The sequence below is a fragment of the Phyllobates terribilis genome, unplaced genomic scaffold (assembly GCF_046119375.1).
Source record: "Phyllobates terribilis strain yellow unplaced genomic scaffold, ASM4611937v1 Scaffold_5__5_contigs__length_657084704, whole genome shotgun sequence".
NCBI lineage: Eukaryota > Metazoa > Chordata > Amphibia > Anura > Dendrobatidae > Phyllobates > Phyllobates terribilis.
In genome coordinates, this window is record NW_027362765.1 from 225295192 (window position 1) to 225313265 (window position 18074).

The 18074-nt window shown below is 44.8% G+C and overlaps 2 protein-coding genes across 2 annotated transcripts in view; one reads left to right on the forward strand and one right to left on the reverse strand.

Annotated features, from left to right (window-relative positions):
* VSTM2L (V-set and transmembrane domain containing 2 like) overlaps nt 1-13493 on the forward strand; it is a 78058-nt gene extending 64565 nt beyond the window's left edge. Inside the window, exons 3-4 of the mRNA XM_073683851.1 lie at nt 415-462; nt 10863-13493. Of these exons, the coding sequence (XP_073539952.1) occupies nt 415-462; nt 10863-11135 (321 nt within the window). The 3' untranslated portion in view covers nt 11136-13493. The remainder of the gene's footprint in view (nt 1-414; nt 463-10862) is intronic.
* A 1689-nt stretch (nt 13494-15182) lies between these two features.
* The window catches only part of TTI1 (TELO2 interacting protein 1), a 30215-nt gene continuing 27323 nt past the window's right edge, over nt 15183-18074 (reverse strand). The window contains exons 6-8 of the mRNA XM_073683849.1: nt 17748-17952; nt 16546-16633; nt 15183-15642 (exon numbers count right to left, since the gene is read on the reverse strand). Coding sequence (XP_073539950.1) covers nt 15465-15642; nt 16546-16633; nt 17748-17952 — 471 coding nt within the window. The 3' untranslated portion in view covers nt 15183-15464. The remainder of the gene's footprint in view (nt 15643-16545; nt 16634-17747; nt 17953-18074) is intronic.

The window sequence follows — 18074 nt, forward strand, 5'->3', positions numbered from 1 at the left end:
TAAATTGTAATTTCCACTCTTATGGGGCTATGCAGGAGTCTCAAAAACCGTGTGGAGACCTGAACCCTCATAGGGTTGGTTTTAGGACCATAATATGGGGTATATTTACTAGCTTTGATCCCTGTGGATCCAGTCCTGATCACTCCGATGCTTTGCGTTGGATCAGGAATTGATGACATCCTATTCTTTGGTCACCAAATTGGTGATGTGACTGGAACGGAACGTAATCAACTCCAGTCTTGATAAATTTTCCTCTATTGCCAGCTGAAAGGACAGCCATGTACAGCTTCCCTGTGGTATTAGATTTCTTCAGTGCTGTGAGCTATAGCAGGGAATTAGGGTGCCAGTGGTAAAGTATATGACTTCTTATTGACATTGCTTTATCTAACCTAATTTATTAATTTTATCTTGCAGGTAAAATCTCTATCGGGGACTCCGGAGAAAGGCGCCACTAAGATAAGTGTGAGTGTCAGACATAAAAAGGACAATTTGCTTTACATGTAGTAATTAACTTAGAATATAATTACCGTATATTCCGGCGTATAAGACGACTTTTGAAGACTGAAAAATCTTCTGTCTAGTCTGGGGTCGTCTTATACGCCGGTAATGCTTTTGAACTTTCAGAAATTGACATGCGGGGATACTCTGGGGGTGCTAATAAGCTGCCGTGGCCGTATCCCTGCCATGTCGGAGTTAATATAAGGTGGAGGGAGTTAAAATACGGCGGCGGTAGGTCCAGACAGTCAGCGCTTCTGTGCTGAAACTGACACATCGCTGCGTATTCCCAGCTCCGGACACAGCGCAGGGCTTCTGTGCCGACAGCTTTCACTTGTCACAGAAGCGCTGCGCTGTGTCCGGAGCAGGGAAGTTCGCATCGCTTCTGTGACAATATATGAAAAGCCAGCAATTCAGCAGCGGCATAAGCCGGCACCCGACAATTTAGAATAGAAAGAATAGAGCTTCACACATAGATTAGATAGATAGAAACATGTCAGTCACATATATATGAAGTACAGTGACAGTGTTGGTTACTGTACTTGTCATTTAGTGTAAAGGATTTATTAAAACAAATATTAGTGTTTTCATGCACTGTCTCTTTAAAAAAGCCGGCCGGCAATTCAGCATCTGTACCCGACAATTTATAACAGACAGAATAGAGCATCACACATAGATTAGATAGATAGAAACATGTCAGTCACATATATATGAAGTACAGTGACAGGGTTGGTTACTGTACTTGTCATCTAGTGTTAAAATAACGGATTTATTTAAAAAAAAATTGGCGTGGGGTTCCCCGTAATTTTAGTCTCTAGCGGAGGTGAAGCAGACAGCTGGGGCAGATGTTTGAAGCCTGGGAAGGGGGTAATACCCACGGAGCTCCCCAGGCTACTAATATCAGCCCCCAGCTGAATGCCTAGCCTTTACTAGCTATTAAAATGGGGGATCCCAAAAAAATGACGTGGGGTCCCCCCTATTTTAATAGCTAGCAAAGGCTAGGCAGACAGCTGGAGGCTGATATTAATAGCCCAGGAAGGGAGCCATGAATATTGGCCCCCTCCCAGGCTAGAAACACCAGCCGTCAGCCGCCCCAGAAATGGCGCATCCATAGGATGCGCCAATTCTGGCACTTAGTCTCGCTCTTCCACGCTGCCCTGGTGCGGTGGCAGGGGGTAATAGGGCTGGGGTTGATGTCAGCTTATAATGCCAGCTGACATCAAGCCCAGGTTAGTAATGGAGAGGCGTCTATAAGACACCCCCATTACTAACCCCATAGTCAAAGTTAAAAGAAAACACAAACACCCAGAATAAAGTCCTTTAATTGAAATAAAGACACAATTCTTTATTGTTCTAAATTAAACCATACCATCACGCCCATTCCAGCTGAAGCCAACGATCTCCTGCAATAAAAGTAAAATAATAAAGCAACCTCATCCTTACCTCTCCATGGTTCCCAGGACGGGTCCAGCTCTGCTACATCGAGATGACAGGCTGGACCGCAGCAGAAAGCTGCCATCCAGCCTGTCATCCCGCAGACACTGAGAAGCGCAGGCATGCTTGCGCTCCTCAGTGTCTCGCTGTGACGGCATCCAGATGAGCCGACAATGAACTCAGCTCACCTCCTGGACGTCCGTCACTGACAGCGTGGGAAACTTCTACTGCGCATGCGGGGAGCAGGAGAATTCTCCCACGCTGTCAGTGACGTGCATGAGGTGAGCCGAGTTCATTGTCGGCTCATCTGGATGCCGTCACAGTCAGACACTGAGGAGCACAAGCATGCCTGCGCTTCTCAGTGTCTGCGGGATGACAGGCTGGATGGCAGCGTTCTGCTGCGGTGCAGCCTGTCATCTCGATGTAGCAGAGCTGGACCGGTCCTGGGAACCATGGAGAGGTAAGGATGAGGTTGCTTTATTATTTTACTTTTATTGCAGGAGATCGTTGGCTTCAGCTGGAATGGGCGTGACGGTAAGTATGGTTTAATTTAGAACATTAAAAAATTGTGTGTTTATTTCAATTAAAGGACTTTATTCTGGGTGTTGTGTTTTTTTTAATTACTTTACTAGAAATTCATGGCGGTCATGTCTAATATTGGCGTGACCCCATGAATTTCAGGCTTAGGGCCAGCTGATGATGCCAAGCTGGCCCTAACCCCTTTATTACCCAGTGAGCCACCGCAACAGGGCCCTGGATGAGTTGGGTACAGCGCCAGAAGATGGCGCTTCTATGAACGCGCCATTTTCTGGGGTGGCTGCGGACTGCAATTTGCAGCGGGGGGGGGGGGGGGGGTATTGGCAGAAAGCTTGGGTCTCCCTGCGCTGCAGATTCCAGCCCCCAGCTGCCTAGTTGTACCTGGCTGGACACAAAAATAGGGCGAAGCCCCACGTCTTTTTTTTTTAATTATTTCATGAAATAATTAAAAAAAAAAAGGGCTTCCCTATATTGTTGTGTCCGGCCAGGTACAAATAGGCAGCTGGTGGTTGGGGGCAGCCCGTTCCTGCCTGCTGTACCTGGCTGGACACAAATATAGTGCGAAGCCCACGTCAACATTTTTGGGAAAAATTAATAATAATTTAGGGACTGCATCTTTATTAACCCCTCAATTGTCATTTAGTGTTAAAATAAAGGATTTTTTAAAAAGAAAATTGGCGTGGGATCCCCCATCATTATAGTCTCTAGCGGAGGTTAAGCAGACAGCTGGGGCAGATGTTTGAAGTCTGGGAAGAGGGTAATACCCACGGAGCTTCCCAGGCTACTAATATCAGCCCCCAGCTGAATACCTAGCCTTTACTAGCTATTAGAATGGGGGACCCCCCCAAAAAATGACGTGGGGTCCCCCCTATTTTAATATGTTTATGAGTGACAGTTTTCCTGCTATATACCTGCATGTCATAAGAATTTAAATTAAAAAAGGACCATGTTAAATTCAAATCTGTTTTTTTTTTATTTTTACCGGTGTTTGGTATGCGTTGGAAAAGGGGTAGTCTTATACGGTGAATATATCCTAAACTCTATATTTTAACAGGAAAGTAGGGGGGTCGTCTTATACACCAGGTCGTCTTATACGCCGGAATATACGGTAATAAAGTATTATACAGCGGCAATCTTGTTCGTGGGCTGTGACTAGTGAAAGGGCTGAGCTGCAGTACCAGAGACAACTGATATACAAGAGTGGCGCTGTTTCTTTGTGGAAATACAATCCGATTTGCAGAAGATAAAGAGCACATTTGTGGTACTCAACCATTTCAATAATTTATTGTAGACACACCAGTAGTAATACGATGCATATGAAGGTACTTAAAGCTAGCTCAACGGCTGGCGAGCTGGCTTAATGTATCCACATGTGTGAAAGGCTAAGATAGGCCAGTATCTGTACGGGCATGCATGTATGCAGAGTCACAACGAAAGCTGGCCATACTTGTACCATAGTTGACAGCTGATTCCCTTATAAACATGAACTAGCTATTGAGTCCGTTCTACGCCCAGGTGGCGAGCATTTTTATTGGTATATAGTCTCCCATGCTGGTATGTGCTGCCCCCATCCTGGTATTTGTGCTCCCCAATCCTGTTCCTCCATCCTGTTATGTGCTGCCCTCATCCCTATCCTGGTATGCATGGCACCCCTCACCCCCAATCCCGGTATGCATGGCACCCCTCACCCCCAATCCTGGTATGCCTGGCTCCCCTCACCCCCAATCCTGGTATGCATGGAACGCTTCATCCCCAATCCTGGTATGCATGGAACCCCTCATCCCCAATCCTGGTATGCATGGCACCCCTCATCCCCAATCCTGGCATGCATGGTGCCCATCATTCTGGTATGCATGGCTCCCTCATACCCAATCCTGGTATGCATGGTACCCCTCATCCCTATCCTGGTATGCATGGCACCCCTCATCCCAAATCCTGGTATGCATGGTACCCCTCATCCCCAATCCTGATATGCATGGCACCCCTCATGCCCAATTCTGGTATGCATGGCACCCCTCATCCCCAATCCTGGTATGCATGGCACCCCTCATCCCCAATCCTGGTATGCATGGCACCCCTCATCCCCAATCCTGGTATGCGAGGTACCCCTCATCCCTAATCTTGGTATGCATGGTACCCCTCATCCCTAATCTTGGTATGCATGGCACCCCTCATCCCTAATCCTGGTTTGCATGGCACTCCTCATCCCCAATTCTGGTTTGCATGGCACTCCTCATCCCCAATCCTGGTATGCATGGCACTCCTCTTCCCCAATCCTGGTATGCATGGCACTCCTCATCCCCAATCCTGGTATGCATGGCACCCCTCATCCCCAATCCTGGTATGCATGGCACTCCTCATCCCCAATCCTGGTATGCATGGCACCCCTCATCCCCAATCCTGGTATGCATGGCACCCCTCATCCCCAATCCTGGTATGCATGGCACCCCTCATCCGCAATCCTGGTTTGCATGGCACCCCTCATCCCCAATCCTGGTTTGCATGGCACCCCTCATCCCCAATCCTGGTTTGCATGGCTCCCCTCATCCCCAATCCTGGTTTGCATGGCACCCCTCATCCCCCATCCTGGTTTGCATGGCACCCCATCTCTCATCCTGGTATGCATGGCACCCCTCATCCCCAATCCTGGTTTGCATGGCACCCCTCATCCCCAATCCTGGTTTGCATGGCACCCCTCATCCCCAATCCTGGTTTGCATGGCTCCCCTCATCCCCAATCCTGGTTTGCATGGCACCCCTCATCCCCAATCCTGGTTTGCATGGCACCCCATCTCTCATCCTGGTATGCATGGCACTCCTCATCCCTATCCTGGTATGCATGGTGCCCTGCATCCTTATCCTGGTATGTATGGTACCCCTCATCCTGGTATGCATGGCACTCCATCCCTTATCCTGGTATGCATGGTACCTGCATCCCTATTCTGGTATGTATGGTACCCCTCATCCTGGTATACATGGCACCCCTCATCCCAATTCTGGTATGTATGGCCTCCTCATCCCTCAATCCTGGTATGCATTGCACTCCATCCCTCATCCTGGTATGCATGATACCCCGCATTCCTATCCTGGTATGCATGGTAACCCTCATCCCTATTCTAGTATGCATGGCACCCCTCATCCTGGTATGCATGGCACCCCATCCCTTATCCTGGTATGCATGGTACCTGCATCCCTATTCTGGTATGTATGGTACCCCTCATCCTGGTATGTATGGCATCCCTCATCCTAATTCTGGTATGTGTGGCACCTCTCATCCCCTAATCCTGGTATGTGTGGCCTCTTCATCCCCCAATCCTGATATGCATGGCACCCAACCCCTCATCCTGGTATGCATGGCTCCCTCACCCCCAATCCTGGTATGTATGGCCCCTTCATCCCTATCCTGGTATACTTGGCACTCCTCATCCTCCAATCCTGGTATGCATGGCACCACATATTCCTATTCTGGTATGCATGGTACCCCTCATCCCTATTCTGGTATGCATGGTACCGCGCATTCCTATCCTGGTATGCATGGTACTCCTCATCCCCAATGCAGGTATGCATGGCACCCCTCATCCCCAATCCTAGTATGCATGGTACCCCTCACCCCCCAATCCTGGTATGCATGGTACCCCTCACCCCCCAATCCTGGTATGCATGGTACCCCTCATCCTTCAATCCTGGTATGCATGGTCCCTTCACCCCCCAATCCTGGTATGCGTGGCCCCCTCATCCCCCAATCCTGGTATGCGTGGCCCCCTCATCCCCCAATCCTGGTATGCGTGGCCCCCTCATCCCCCAATCCTGGTATGCGTGGCCCCCTCATCCCCCAATCTTGGTATGTGTGGCCCCCCTCATCCCCCAATCCTGGTGTGTGTGGCCTTCTCATCCCCCAATCCTGGTATGTGTGGCCTTCTCATCCCCCAATCCTGATATGTGTGGCCTTCTCATCCCCCAATCCTGATATGTGTGGCCTTCTCATCCCCCAATCCTGATATGTGTGGCCCCCTCGTCCCCCAATCCTGGTATGTGTGGCCCCCTCATCCCCCAATCCTGGTATGTGTGGCCCCCTCATCCCCCAATCCTGGTATGTGCGGCCCCCTCATCCCCCAATCCTGGTATGTGTGGCCCCCTCATCCCTTTCACGCTGCACACATACAAAAAAAAACACTCATACTCACCTTTCTTCCATGTGCTCCAGCGCCGTGGTGTCCTGTTCTGCCGGAGGCTGCTGGAGGACTGTGGCGCCGGAGTACGCGTGTGCCCATACCGTGATCTCCGGCGCCATACACACTCCTCTTACCTGTAACAGCACCATGCATTCTTCTGTCTGGAGCCAGACTGCGCAGGCGTGTCGCGCTTGAGCAGTCTATAGAGGCTTCAGACAGAGGGACGCTTGTAGCGTTATATTATAGAAGTGTGACTCAGCTGAAGGTCCATGGGCTTTCAAAGGGGAGAGTGGAGAAAGCAGCTACCAAACTGGTCCGGCAGCGACTTATCTTCTGAAGAACAAAAGGTCCAGATGTTAAAATTTAAACTGACTGAATTTAGGAAGCCCCCATACACGTTAGACTATCGGCCGATATTGGCGGGTTTAGGCAACTTTAGTCTAATAGTCTAATGCGGGCCTTAACTTTCACTCAGATGGCTCACATTAGATGCAAGAAAAACTATCTTTATTGAATTTTCAGCACAGTTACCTGGCCACATGGGGAGGCAGGAAATCTTCGTTGTAAGTGGCATGCCTCCTATACTGTAAAGCCGCCATACTTATTAGACTAATGTTGGCCCCACTTGCCATTATGACTTGTTCGGCCGTCGCTCTAATGTTTATGGAAGTGGATGATCGTATGGGGAGATATTGATTAGGCGTGACTGATTTTGGACTGCCGATCGCGCTGTTCTCACGGAGATAAGTCGCCAGCAGAGATTTTGTCATAATGAACACAGAGCTGTTGTATATGGGAATGATGGCCGAGATGGCTGTTGGCCGAACAAAAAAATAAGTCCCATTAGAAGACCTATGGTGAGCAGGATAGAAGCAAGATAGGTACAGTGAAAGAAAACTATGTACCAGACTAAAATGTAGTCCTCCCACCTTACATCTACTTCATGTTGCTACTGGTGTATCTACAATGAATCACTGCTGAATCACTGAACTGGGTGAGTGTCACAACTGCGTTCTTTTACTTCTGTGAACTCTATCAGTATGTTCTTTATTGCTGAGAACCTCCGAGCACATCCTACTACTACAAAGGGTGGAAAAAAGCATGGTACACCCCCTCAAGGTATAGTAATGAATTTACCTTCACTCGGTGTTCAATAAACACATATAGCCTTAGTCCGTCATAGTAAGGTGATTTTCCTCTTTTCCAATGTTTTACAATAAAGCCCCATTGGTCCTTTTCTCTACTGCCCATTCTTGGCCTTTTGCCCTCAAGCATCTTGAAGAACACTAATGGGGATCTAGCTTGTCCAGCAGGAGCAGAACATTAATTTGATTTACACTACTTTTCTTCCGGAAGGGGTAAGCTTTACATTTCACAGAATGGCAAATACCAGAAGCAGATCAATTTGGAAGGAAAGCTAATTAGCCGCAGAGATTTTTCTATTGATCTTGTTCTGTGGGGGAGAGAGAGCTGTACTTGGCAGGGATGGGAGAGTTCGACTGAAGTGTTGTCTCATTGGGGGAATATATAAATTCATTTAGAAGTTAGCATTAAGGAGGCTTAAGCAAACAAAACAACCAGAAGTGTGGGGATTTAAGATAGTTTTGTTATATATTCCCCTATCTTTAGGATTGTTCTGTTACTGTATTTTACTGTCCACATTTATAGGATTACACTATTGCCTATTTATAATTAGTGGATATTACGGACTATCATTGCACTTGGGGAGTGTGTGAAGACCCATAGTAGCTGATGCTAGTGGACTGATTATTGCAGATTTAGGCTACACATAGTGCAGAGACTGAAGACCACGATGGCACAATGGGACATCAGATGAAATTACTGTTCATGGAGTTTCGTTGTAACCTGCGACACAACTATTGCAAAAAAAAAAGGTTGGGTTTTTGGCACATGACTTTAACCCAAATGACTTTAATTTAAGTCTAGTGCAGCAGCATGCTGTTCTTTGCAGCCAAATTGCAGGTCTAAAATAGTCACGTTTTGGTCACATAATGTTTTATGTTTATAGGTCTCTGTAGCCCTAGATTTAGAGTTGTCTATAAAACAGTATTTATCAGCTATCCACAGTATAGAACCCAATAAACCCCAGAACCAGGGAAGGGCAAAATTCCCTTTAGAAATGGAACAGTAGTGAGTTGTCCCATAAACATGGTGGATCACCTTTCTGTAGGAGATGTGAAAAATGTATGTCTTGGCTTCTGTCCACTGGTACCCGCATAAATCATGAGAACATGTGTCTAAAAGTCCCCTCTGTGATTGGAGTGATAGTGAGCATGTGTGGCCATTCACTGAGGGGGACTTTAGGATCCCCGTTCTCATGACTGGTGGGGGTCCTAGTAGTCGGAACCCCAATCATAATACATACATTACCTTTGTTGTAGATAGGTGATCTATGATGCTTATGAGACAACCCCTTTAAGCCTTTTTGCTCAGCAATGTTGGGTTATCCTTCCGTTAGTAGACGTACATCCTAAAGAGCCTTTCTAGGATGCCCCGATAGATTGCTGGACTATATAATTATCATACCACTGTTTTTCTTTATCAATCTTTACCATAAGTCCCTGCACTCAGGGCAAGACTATTTTACAAATCATCCTAATTTTCCTGGTTCAAGAATAGAATACCAGGACTAACCTAAAGATTGACAAAGAGTAATACGAGGGCAGCCGACTCCTACCAGTGATTTATAAGTCACCACAACACCTATGGGCATTGTAATTGCTGCCATTAGTAGTTGCCATCCGGCATCTGTAACTTGGCTAAGATAATAGCTAAAGAGGATATTAAAAGGCATCTCAAGGACATATATTTCCAGGAAATGTTTTGTTTATAAGGGACTATGCTCCTTAAATAACGTTGTAGGTAAAAGATACCTTAATAACCTGAAATAAGAACGATGCTTTATACATTGTATTTGAGATAGTCAACGGGGGGTTTGAGATTGACCACTGGAGACTGCAGACAATTATCTCAACTGAAGAATAATGCATTAGATCCACTCTAGTGCACACTCTAATACACTCTAGGTGTGGATATCCAGAGTTATTTACTGTTCCATCGGAACATTTTTCGACATTAGCGTTTGTAGATTACTTTATTAGCTTTCAATTAACGGACTACAATAGGATACTGAAACATTGGTGACAGGTAAGGGTGCCTAATGTGGGGAGATGAGTTTCTACAGTCCTCCTGCCACATTACCCCTTCTCCAATGGCAAAGAAGATTAGGTGATGGTAGTTCTACATCTTTTACTTAATTTACCATTATTGGATGTGACAGGTGACCTTTACATGACTTTACCCATTAATTTGAAATTTAGCGATAACATGACCTCACAGTATGAGAGGGCCTAATTTACCAGATCCATTTAAAAAAATGTAACGCAAGGACGCAAATGTTTTCTGGACCTAATGCCACATTGTCAAAATGAACAAATCCCAAGGGCGACAATTAGGCTTGTTACCTTCTGAGATAGTTATGACATATCTAAAGTGTAGTTTTCAGTTCCACTTCTAAGACCCCCACCTATTGGAAAAAATGGGGGTCTCCTTCTCCCCCATTCACACTCAGCAAATAAGGGATCAAGTGTGCATGTCTCTTTCTCCATTGTAGTGTATGTTTCTGTAACCGCAAACTGTTTGGCTAAACCACAATAAAGATAACCACAATCATTCATGGTCACCTCTCCACAAGATCTTTTCCTTATTGGAGATCGCCACATGGTTGAGGAGACCCCCTATTCTGATGACATGGGAGAACGAAGATGGCCCAACATTGCATCTTTAGTATTAACCTGTCCCTTCTCCTGTACTACTCCACAAATATGTCTATAAAGGTTAGGGGCCTCACAGAATAGTATTGCGGGATGCAGAGTGTCTTCCACTTATCTGATGTCTATTGGAATTAGTCTTGACTTCTTGCCGACATGTTACATTAGGGAAATCGACTGATATTTAACCTTTCACCCCCATTTTCCTTGAGATATGCTGTGTCAGATGTGTAAGGCAGCAGCTAAATCACTAACAATGGAAAACTAACATGTCCTAGACGCAGTTGGAGTTAGCCATCATTAATCTCTATTCAGGTTGAGGTACTTCAAGCTCCATCTATATGTTTGCATGTACATTACGTCCTGAGGCATTAGGAGGAATATTCTTCTTGGATGACTTTGCTCATAACTTAAACTCTGTCCTTTCTACATAGGTGGTAAAGGTCTTTGGCAGCAACATTTCACACAAGCTGCGCTTGTCTCATGTGAAGATCTCAGATGAAGGAACCTATGAATGTCGTGTGCTGGATTACAGTGATGGAAAAGGAAGGCAACATCGTGTCAAGGCCTTCCTTCGTGTGGAAACAGAATTAGGCCGCCGCAGTTCGATCCCTCACCGCCAACAGGACACCAGCACTCACCGCCATTTCCAAGTTAAAGAGCTGAGAAAGCGAGCGGCAGAGCCCTGTGACCAGTGCCAGGTGTAGATGGACTGTGGGTACTTTTCCCAACCACCAATGTACAGAGGAGTGCATGAGAGGCTTCCCACCCTTCTCCATCTGAAAATTGATGTCTACTTGCAGTCAGGGAAGAACAATGACTTTCTCACTTTACCCCATCACGTGACTTATTTATTTTCTCGGAGAAGGGCATTTGAAGGTGCTCAGACTGTTATCCATGTGGACAAAAATGGAGCTTCTTCTGCCATTGTCCACCGATCATAACTCTGTGCCCTGCTATTTCATTACTCTGACTATACAAGATTTTGAGTTCACATAAACCATAGGCATTATGGGAAGTATAGTTCCCAGGATGCCTTTAGGTAGATGATCTCAAAATAGATTAAAATTGGGGTAAAAGTTAAAAAGCCTTATTCGAAAGGCCTCTCATTGACTGGTCTGCTTTGCAATGTAATATTTTACACAGCTCGCCAACATTCTGTGATGGTCAAATTGCTAATAATATCTAATCAAGTGTTTATTTTCCTGTTATTATTCAAGAATATAGATGCCAATAATGGCATCATTGCTCTTATTCTACATGTGTGGCATCACCATTGACTATCTCAAGTTTATTGCCTTTCATCAAAGAAGATGTGGCTCTAACAAGCTCACTTCAGCTCAGAAGTGATGTTCCAGTGCTGAAAATTTACCAAACAGCGATCTATGTAATTATCATACACATATAGTAACTTATTTGATGTTGAATTTCATTGATTATCTCTATTTTAGGACAATTTCATATTATCTACTAAAACATTGAATGCCAAGAAAGAGTGTTTGGTCTATACATCTTGTTTCTTGCTTCCACTTTTGCAGAGGCCCATATGGTAAAATTCTACTGTAGTTGAGTAGTATGTAGGACAACCTTCCCTGTTCTTCATGGGGACGTACTAAGGCAACTTGGACATGATCTGGATCATTCATGGACAGCTGAACTACAGATATACAACATACATGTGAATGTTGACCCTTTAATATGAGGTGTCTCTAAATTTTTATGTTTTGAGGATGACCCTGTGAAACCATGTAATAATTGGTTACCAGGCAAGTATAAAAAGATTTATAGCCTATTGAGGAACAAGGTGTTGATTTGTTATGTACTATAAGACCTTGGCAATTCACCGGTCTCACATTTGTTCTGAGCTCAGCTCTTGAAATCCCATTGAAAACCAGTTTGAGTGTAATCTTTGTAAATGTGATCAGCAATGCTTCTATACTGCGATAGAGCCCTATTTAAGCCTTATGTTCTTCTCCAGTTGAGCTTCACTTCTTGATTCAAGTTGGTCAGCTTCATGGAACTGCATCTCCAGCCACCGGCTATGTTATATTGTATGATGTCAATTCCCTTAGCCATGCCAACAGAATGTGGTTTGCAGCTATCATTAGTTAGGTTGAGGAACGACTATGGTATCAAATCTAGATTCCTTTTATCCTGGGAAGATTTATTTAAAGGGTCGTTTGGAGAGGCCTATGTGAATAACTACTCCATATAGTGTTCGATATTGGCGCACTCGTATGATTTTGACCATCTAGCTAAAACTCAGGATTATCAATTTCTAAAACAAGCAACTTCCCAATTTACTTCGTATAGTTATTAGGGTAACAGTGCATAATTTTAATATTTTCTTATTGTTCACAGCAGTGCTTACAAGCTCTTTTCTATGGAGCTTGTAAGAACTGCGCTGGGAATTGTTAACGTGCACTGTTGGCTCCCAATTCGGTCCAGCTTTAGAGTCCCTCCGCTTCTCTTGCAGATGCAAAGCTGCTTCTTATAGTAGCATTGTAATGCACACAGTTCGGGCCAAAACCACAATGACGTCACTGGTCCGAACTGAGAATTAAACAGGAGTGCCTGCCCACCCTAAAGCAAGAAGGTTGTGCACTCCTGAAGAAGGGTGAAACATCCTCTTCAAAAAAAAAAAGGCTTAGCCTTGAAAAGAGCTGCAAATGATTTTCTGGAGGCCAATGAGCAATACGGTTTATGACGGGCTTAGAGGGAATAACTGTTTAAAGAGAAGCTTTTTGGTTTTGTTTAATACAGGCTGTATAGATGTGCTACACAGATACCATTAATATGCTGCTGTAATTGGCACCATGGAGTCGATATACTATGTGGGTGCTTTAACTGCTGCTTCCATACCGTACCTGTGATTCAGGTTACACGTGGCAGGCCTCTCTATAAATGCCTTTTTGTTTAGGTGTGATTGTAAGATCATTCAGTATGGGAGAGGGCTGTCATGTTCTCCGCTCTGGAGATGGAAGCGGTTCTGGTTTAGGACAATGGCACCCTCCATACATGTGACGCCTCCCTGGATATAAATAAAGCTGATTGTTAGCCCAAGAGCCACTAGTTGAATTCTTTGTCTTTGTGGTCTTTATGCATGGCTTATGGATCTGAAGAGGAGATTGACAATGATTGTATAACTCCACTATTTTATTTTTATTACAAAATTGCTTTATAAATATTAAAAATAGACATTTCCTGAATACAACAGTGAAACACAAAGAAAAGATCCGTGATAATGGGAATTCTGGAGGTAATAAATTCATCTGCCCTAGTTAGATGCTATATAACACTGTAGAACGATCGCTTGCACTGTGGATGAGAATAGAACCCATATATTCACTTTGAACCACACCGCAATATGGCAATTAACATTAAGGATTTGATAGAGCTGAAGAACCTTTCGATCAGTTTGTTTTTGTGAAGCGACTGTCTGATCACAAAATGTTCTTGTACTGAGAATCATATATATGTGCATCTGCTAAGTACTGTGTAATGGCTGTGTCTGACCATGAAAGAACATGGTCTGATCATACCACAGCATCAGTCCCAGGGAGGAAACAAGAGGATACATTCGGGACAGCACAGGATTGCAGCTGGTGCTTTCTGTTAGGCAAAACATTTCCTTGCCTGTTATCACAGGCAGGAGTGTTTCTGCCACGTCTCCAGCACTCTGGCATAAATCAAGTCAGTGACATATGAGCTCAGCTGCAGCCAGAGCTCCTACCTTATGGACTTGATCTATGCTGAGCTCAGGGGACTGGATATGTGGCAAAAATACTCCTGTGATAAAACAGGCAGTGAAGTATGATACCTCACAAAAAGCAGCAGGTGAAAACCACTGACAGGTCATCGGTATACTCCCTTATTCTTCCTCCCCTGGCCAGGAATTGTGCTATGTGTCAAACACAGCCATTACACAGTACATACCAGGGACACATTTTTAAGATCATCTCAACCCAGGAACATTTAATGATGGCCATACAAATGAGCTGATCATCAGTTGAATATTCGTTCGGCCAAAAGCTCTCTCTCCTGACCCACCCCATACACATTAGCTCTCGGGTCGGGTCAGCTTTCATGAGTCTTCATCAGGGAAAGCCACTACCTGATTTATTTTATGTTCCCTACAACCAAAAGGACCAGGTAATGAAATTTTAACTGCCAATCCTTCTCTACCCCAACTTAATCTGTCAGGGAAGAGTTGGGAGGCCGCCCCAGTCACATCAGATGGTTGGTGGGTCCTGTCGACTTCCATTTAATGTGTATGATGCCTTTTGGAGACAAAAAAAGGATAGGAGTGCCCTTCAAAAAAATACCAAAAACGTGATGCAAAAAGGCCCTAACCTGAGTAGTCTACAGTTGGATCAGAGTAGTGAATTTGAAGATCAATTGATAGGATAGGATTCAATACTCGCAGTGCTGTCAGCAGACTCATCGATTGTTGAGAAGACCACTTCAACAATAGACCAAACTTTTGTTAGTCAATGAAGTCCATTAAATTTATATAATGGCTTCATACCTGTAAATGTGTGTAAAAAAAAACCCAAAACAGCAGTTTAATGACGGTGGGAGATGTAAAACCTCCAACCTCTCTGATCCATGTTCCTGCATATAGTAGGTGGTTGCTTAGGTCAGTTACACTCATTTCCATTCAGACTATCACATTATCATTTTGGCTACCTCCAAGTTTCTAATTAGAAATCTTTATATTCGATTATTTAGCTCAAACCGCCTCATATCATACATATCATATTACAATGAATTTATTGATGGCAGCAAGTCACAACAGATGATGTTTAAGAGTGAATAATACCATACTGCACTCCTCCCATGGGGAGAAGATTCCTGGTGCACTGTAAGAAATATATGCATCTTAACAAGTTAGGCACAGAATGGGTTAAAGCTTGAAGAATCCAGGCCCATCTGCTCATGGGAGCAAAGACTGTTAGATGGTGACATCTTTGCATCCATGGAGGACATTGAGAGGATGCCAAGACCGATCAGTTGCTGATCTTTGTTGGGACTGCCTACAGTCCTTGCAGTTTTTGGAGGAGGTTGCAGACATTCTGTGTGTATTCATCGTGTGGTTTGGTGGTCCAACACAGTGGAACAAGAGAGGAGTGGGGGACTTCTGGCGGGTTTTGCCACTGGCATAGATGCAACCAAACAATGTCTGGATCCAGCTGTGAAAGATTAAGTAATGTTCTGCATGGAACGATCAAAACAGAGAAGTGAGTCAGTGTCCAGCTTGTAGACAGATTGCATCTCATCATTGCAGGGTATGAAATAAAGCTCCTAAATCTACACCCCAATATGTACATGGATATATGTACATGCCAACCACTTGCACAGGTTGAGGAGGTCACCTGTGACCAACTGGCCGCTCACGTGTTAGAACACGATGATTTAGGTGGTGTTCTGCAAATGCAGTCCTCAAGAGCCACCAACAGATCATGTTTTGGGATTTCCTTAGTATTGCTCAGGTGATGGAATTATTGCCTGTGCAGGTGATGGAATTATCAACTGGGCAATACTAAGGAAATCCTGAAAACATGACCTGTTGGTGGCTCTGGGGACTGGAGTTGGGCAACAGTGACCTAAGGTATAAGGAAGCATTAATGACATAGTTGGCTGGGTACTATAGAGGGCGTTGAGTTCTCTGAGGCAAGGGTGTTCGACTGACAATTATAAAAGTTAAATTAATAAACAGACATTACAATAACACATCCATGTTTAAAGGAGTATGCCCCTCTCCAAGATCCTATTCTAATACGTAGTAGGTGTAATAATAATATTAGCAAATACCTCAAATTAGAAATGCAGTATAGTTCTTCTGATTTGCTGTGTCTCTTTCCTCATGTGCAGGCATTGCAGGACCTTAGGTATCCATGGTTACAACCACTAGTACCTAGCTAACTTGCCACTATATCAGTGGTTGTAACCATGGATACCTAAGGTCCTGCAATGCCTGCACATGAGGAAAGAGACATCAGAAAAACTATACTACATTTCTAATTCGAGGTATTTCCTAATATTATTACACCTACTACATACTGGGATAGGATCTTGGAGATGAGAATATCCCTTTAAGGGTAACCGGTGTCTCACCTGACTGCAGCCTCCTGGAGCAGCTTGGGCTGTCTGGCACTGAGGTAGAGCGTGCAGGAATCAATTACCTCCAACAAATCACTGTCACCTACAACAAAAATGCAGAAGGACAGATTAACTATGAAAACTGACTTTTACACTTTACACCTCGATAGATGGTATTGAAAATTGTTGAGATTAAAAAAGACCAGGCTAAGTGGAGTCCGCAGGATAGGTGATAGCTTGTTGACCATGGGGGTCTGACCGCAGAGACCCACCACGATCAGCAGAATGGGGAACTTTTATCCCAATTAGGATGGATCGGCAGTACATTTGCTCTACTGCCGCTCCGTTCTTTCCCCATGGCCCTGCCCAGCGCTGCGGGTGGCTTTTTCCAATAGCTGCATAAGGGATGAATGGCAAGGTGGTCAGGTATTCTATCTGCCGCTCCAGTCTGCATCAGGGATAAAAGTCCCTAGTTCTCACGATTGATGCAAGTCCCAGAGGTCAGATCTCCACCGATCACTAAGTCATCAACCTATCCAGCGGATTGGTGATTAAGAGGTTGTCTGCTGAAAACAAGTTAACAGAAAACTGATTTTAAGGGGGGCCTTATGGGAGTTAATTTCATACAGCAATCCTTGCTGTCTCAGGGTCTGTTTAGAAATTGCAATAGTAGCTCACATTCTGGAAGGGTTAAAGCTCCCATGCACAATAGACTAGTGCTGGTAAATGGTGATACATTAAGCAGACCGTGTTTATGTATGGGGACCCCCACAGATAAAGATCGGGCACGGCCGATTTTGGATTGCCGATCCTTTCGTTCTCTAGCAGATAAGTCGCCGCCAGATATGACTGGCAGCAGCTCTCTCATAGAGAACTCTGGAGCGCACAGCAGAGCCTACTTTCTATGGGACAGATGGCAGAACCATCATTTGGCCAACAGCGATGTAATGTGTATGGGGGGGATTTAGTCTATAAAAACCAGTCCCTGTGACAGAAACCTTCCCACTGCATGTAAGACGTCAAGGTAAACTGTTAGGGGTATTTCTAGACAGAACTGATTGCGGTTTCAAACAGAAATCAGCAGAATTGTGAATGCAGCTCTGGACTATAACATAGGCTGTAATTTACGATCAGTACAAGGCCATGTACTTACACATTTACCCAACTTTTTATGCAGAACTGTACAAACTCTCTCAGTTTTGCCATCAGTGACTCACCCAATGACAAATCTACACAGAGTGTTCCCAAACCATCCAATAACGCTTTCTGCAACTTGAAGCTGAGAGTGTGGCTGTATACTGGCCCAGCATGACAGCTGACAAGAGCCTGGGAGCGGAGAGATGTGAGGAAGGCAGGGAGGGCATCCTTACACACACGCTGCCGGATGAAGTCTTTGCACGATGCAGCAAGTGACACAAGCATCTGAAACACAGGAGACAGTCTGTAAGAGAGAAACGACAACTTCCAAGAATGTTCAGTGACCATGACAAAACATCTGGAAAGAGAAACAATGCTGTGAGCTGCGTACACTATATAGTAAGTGG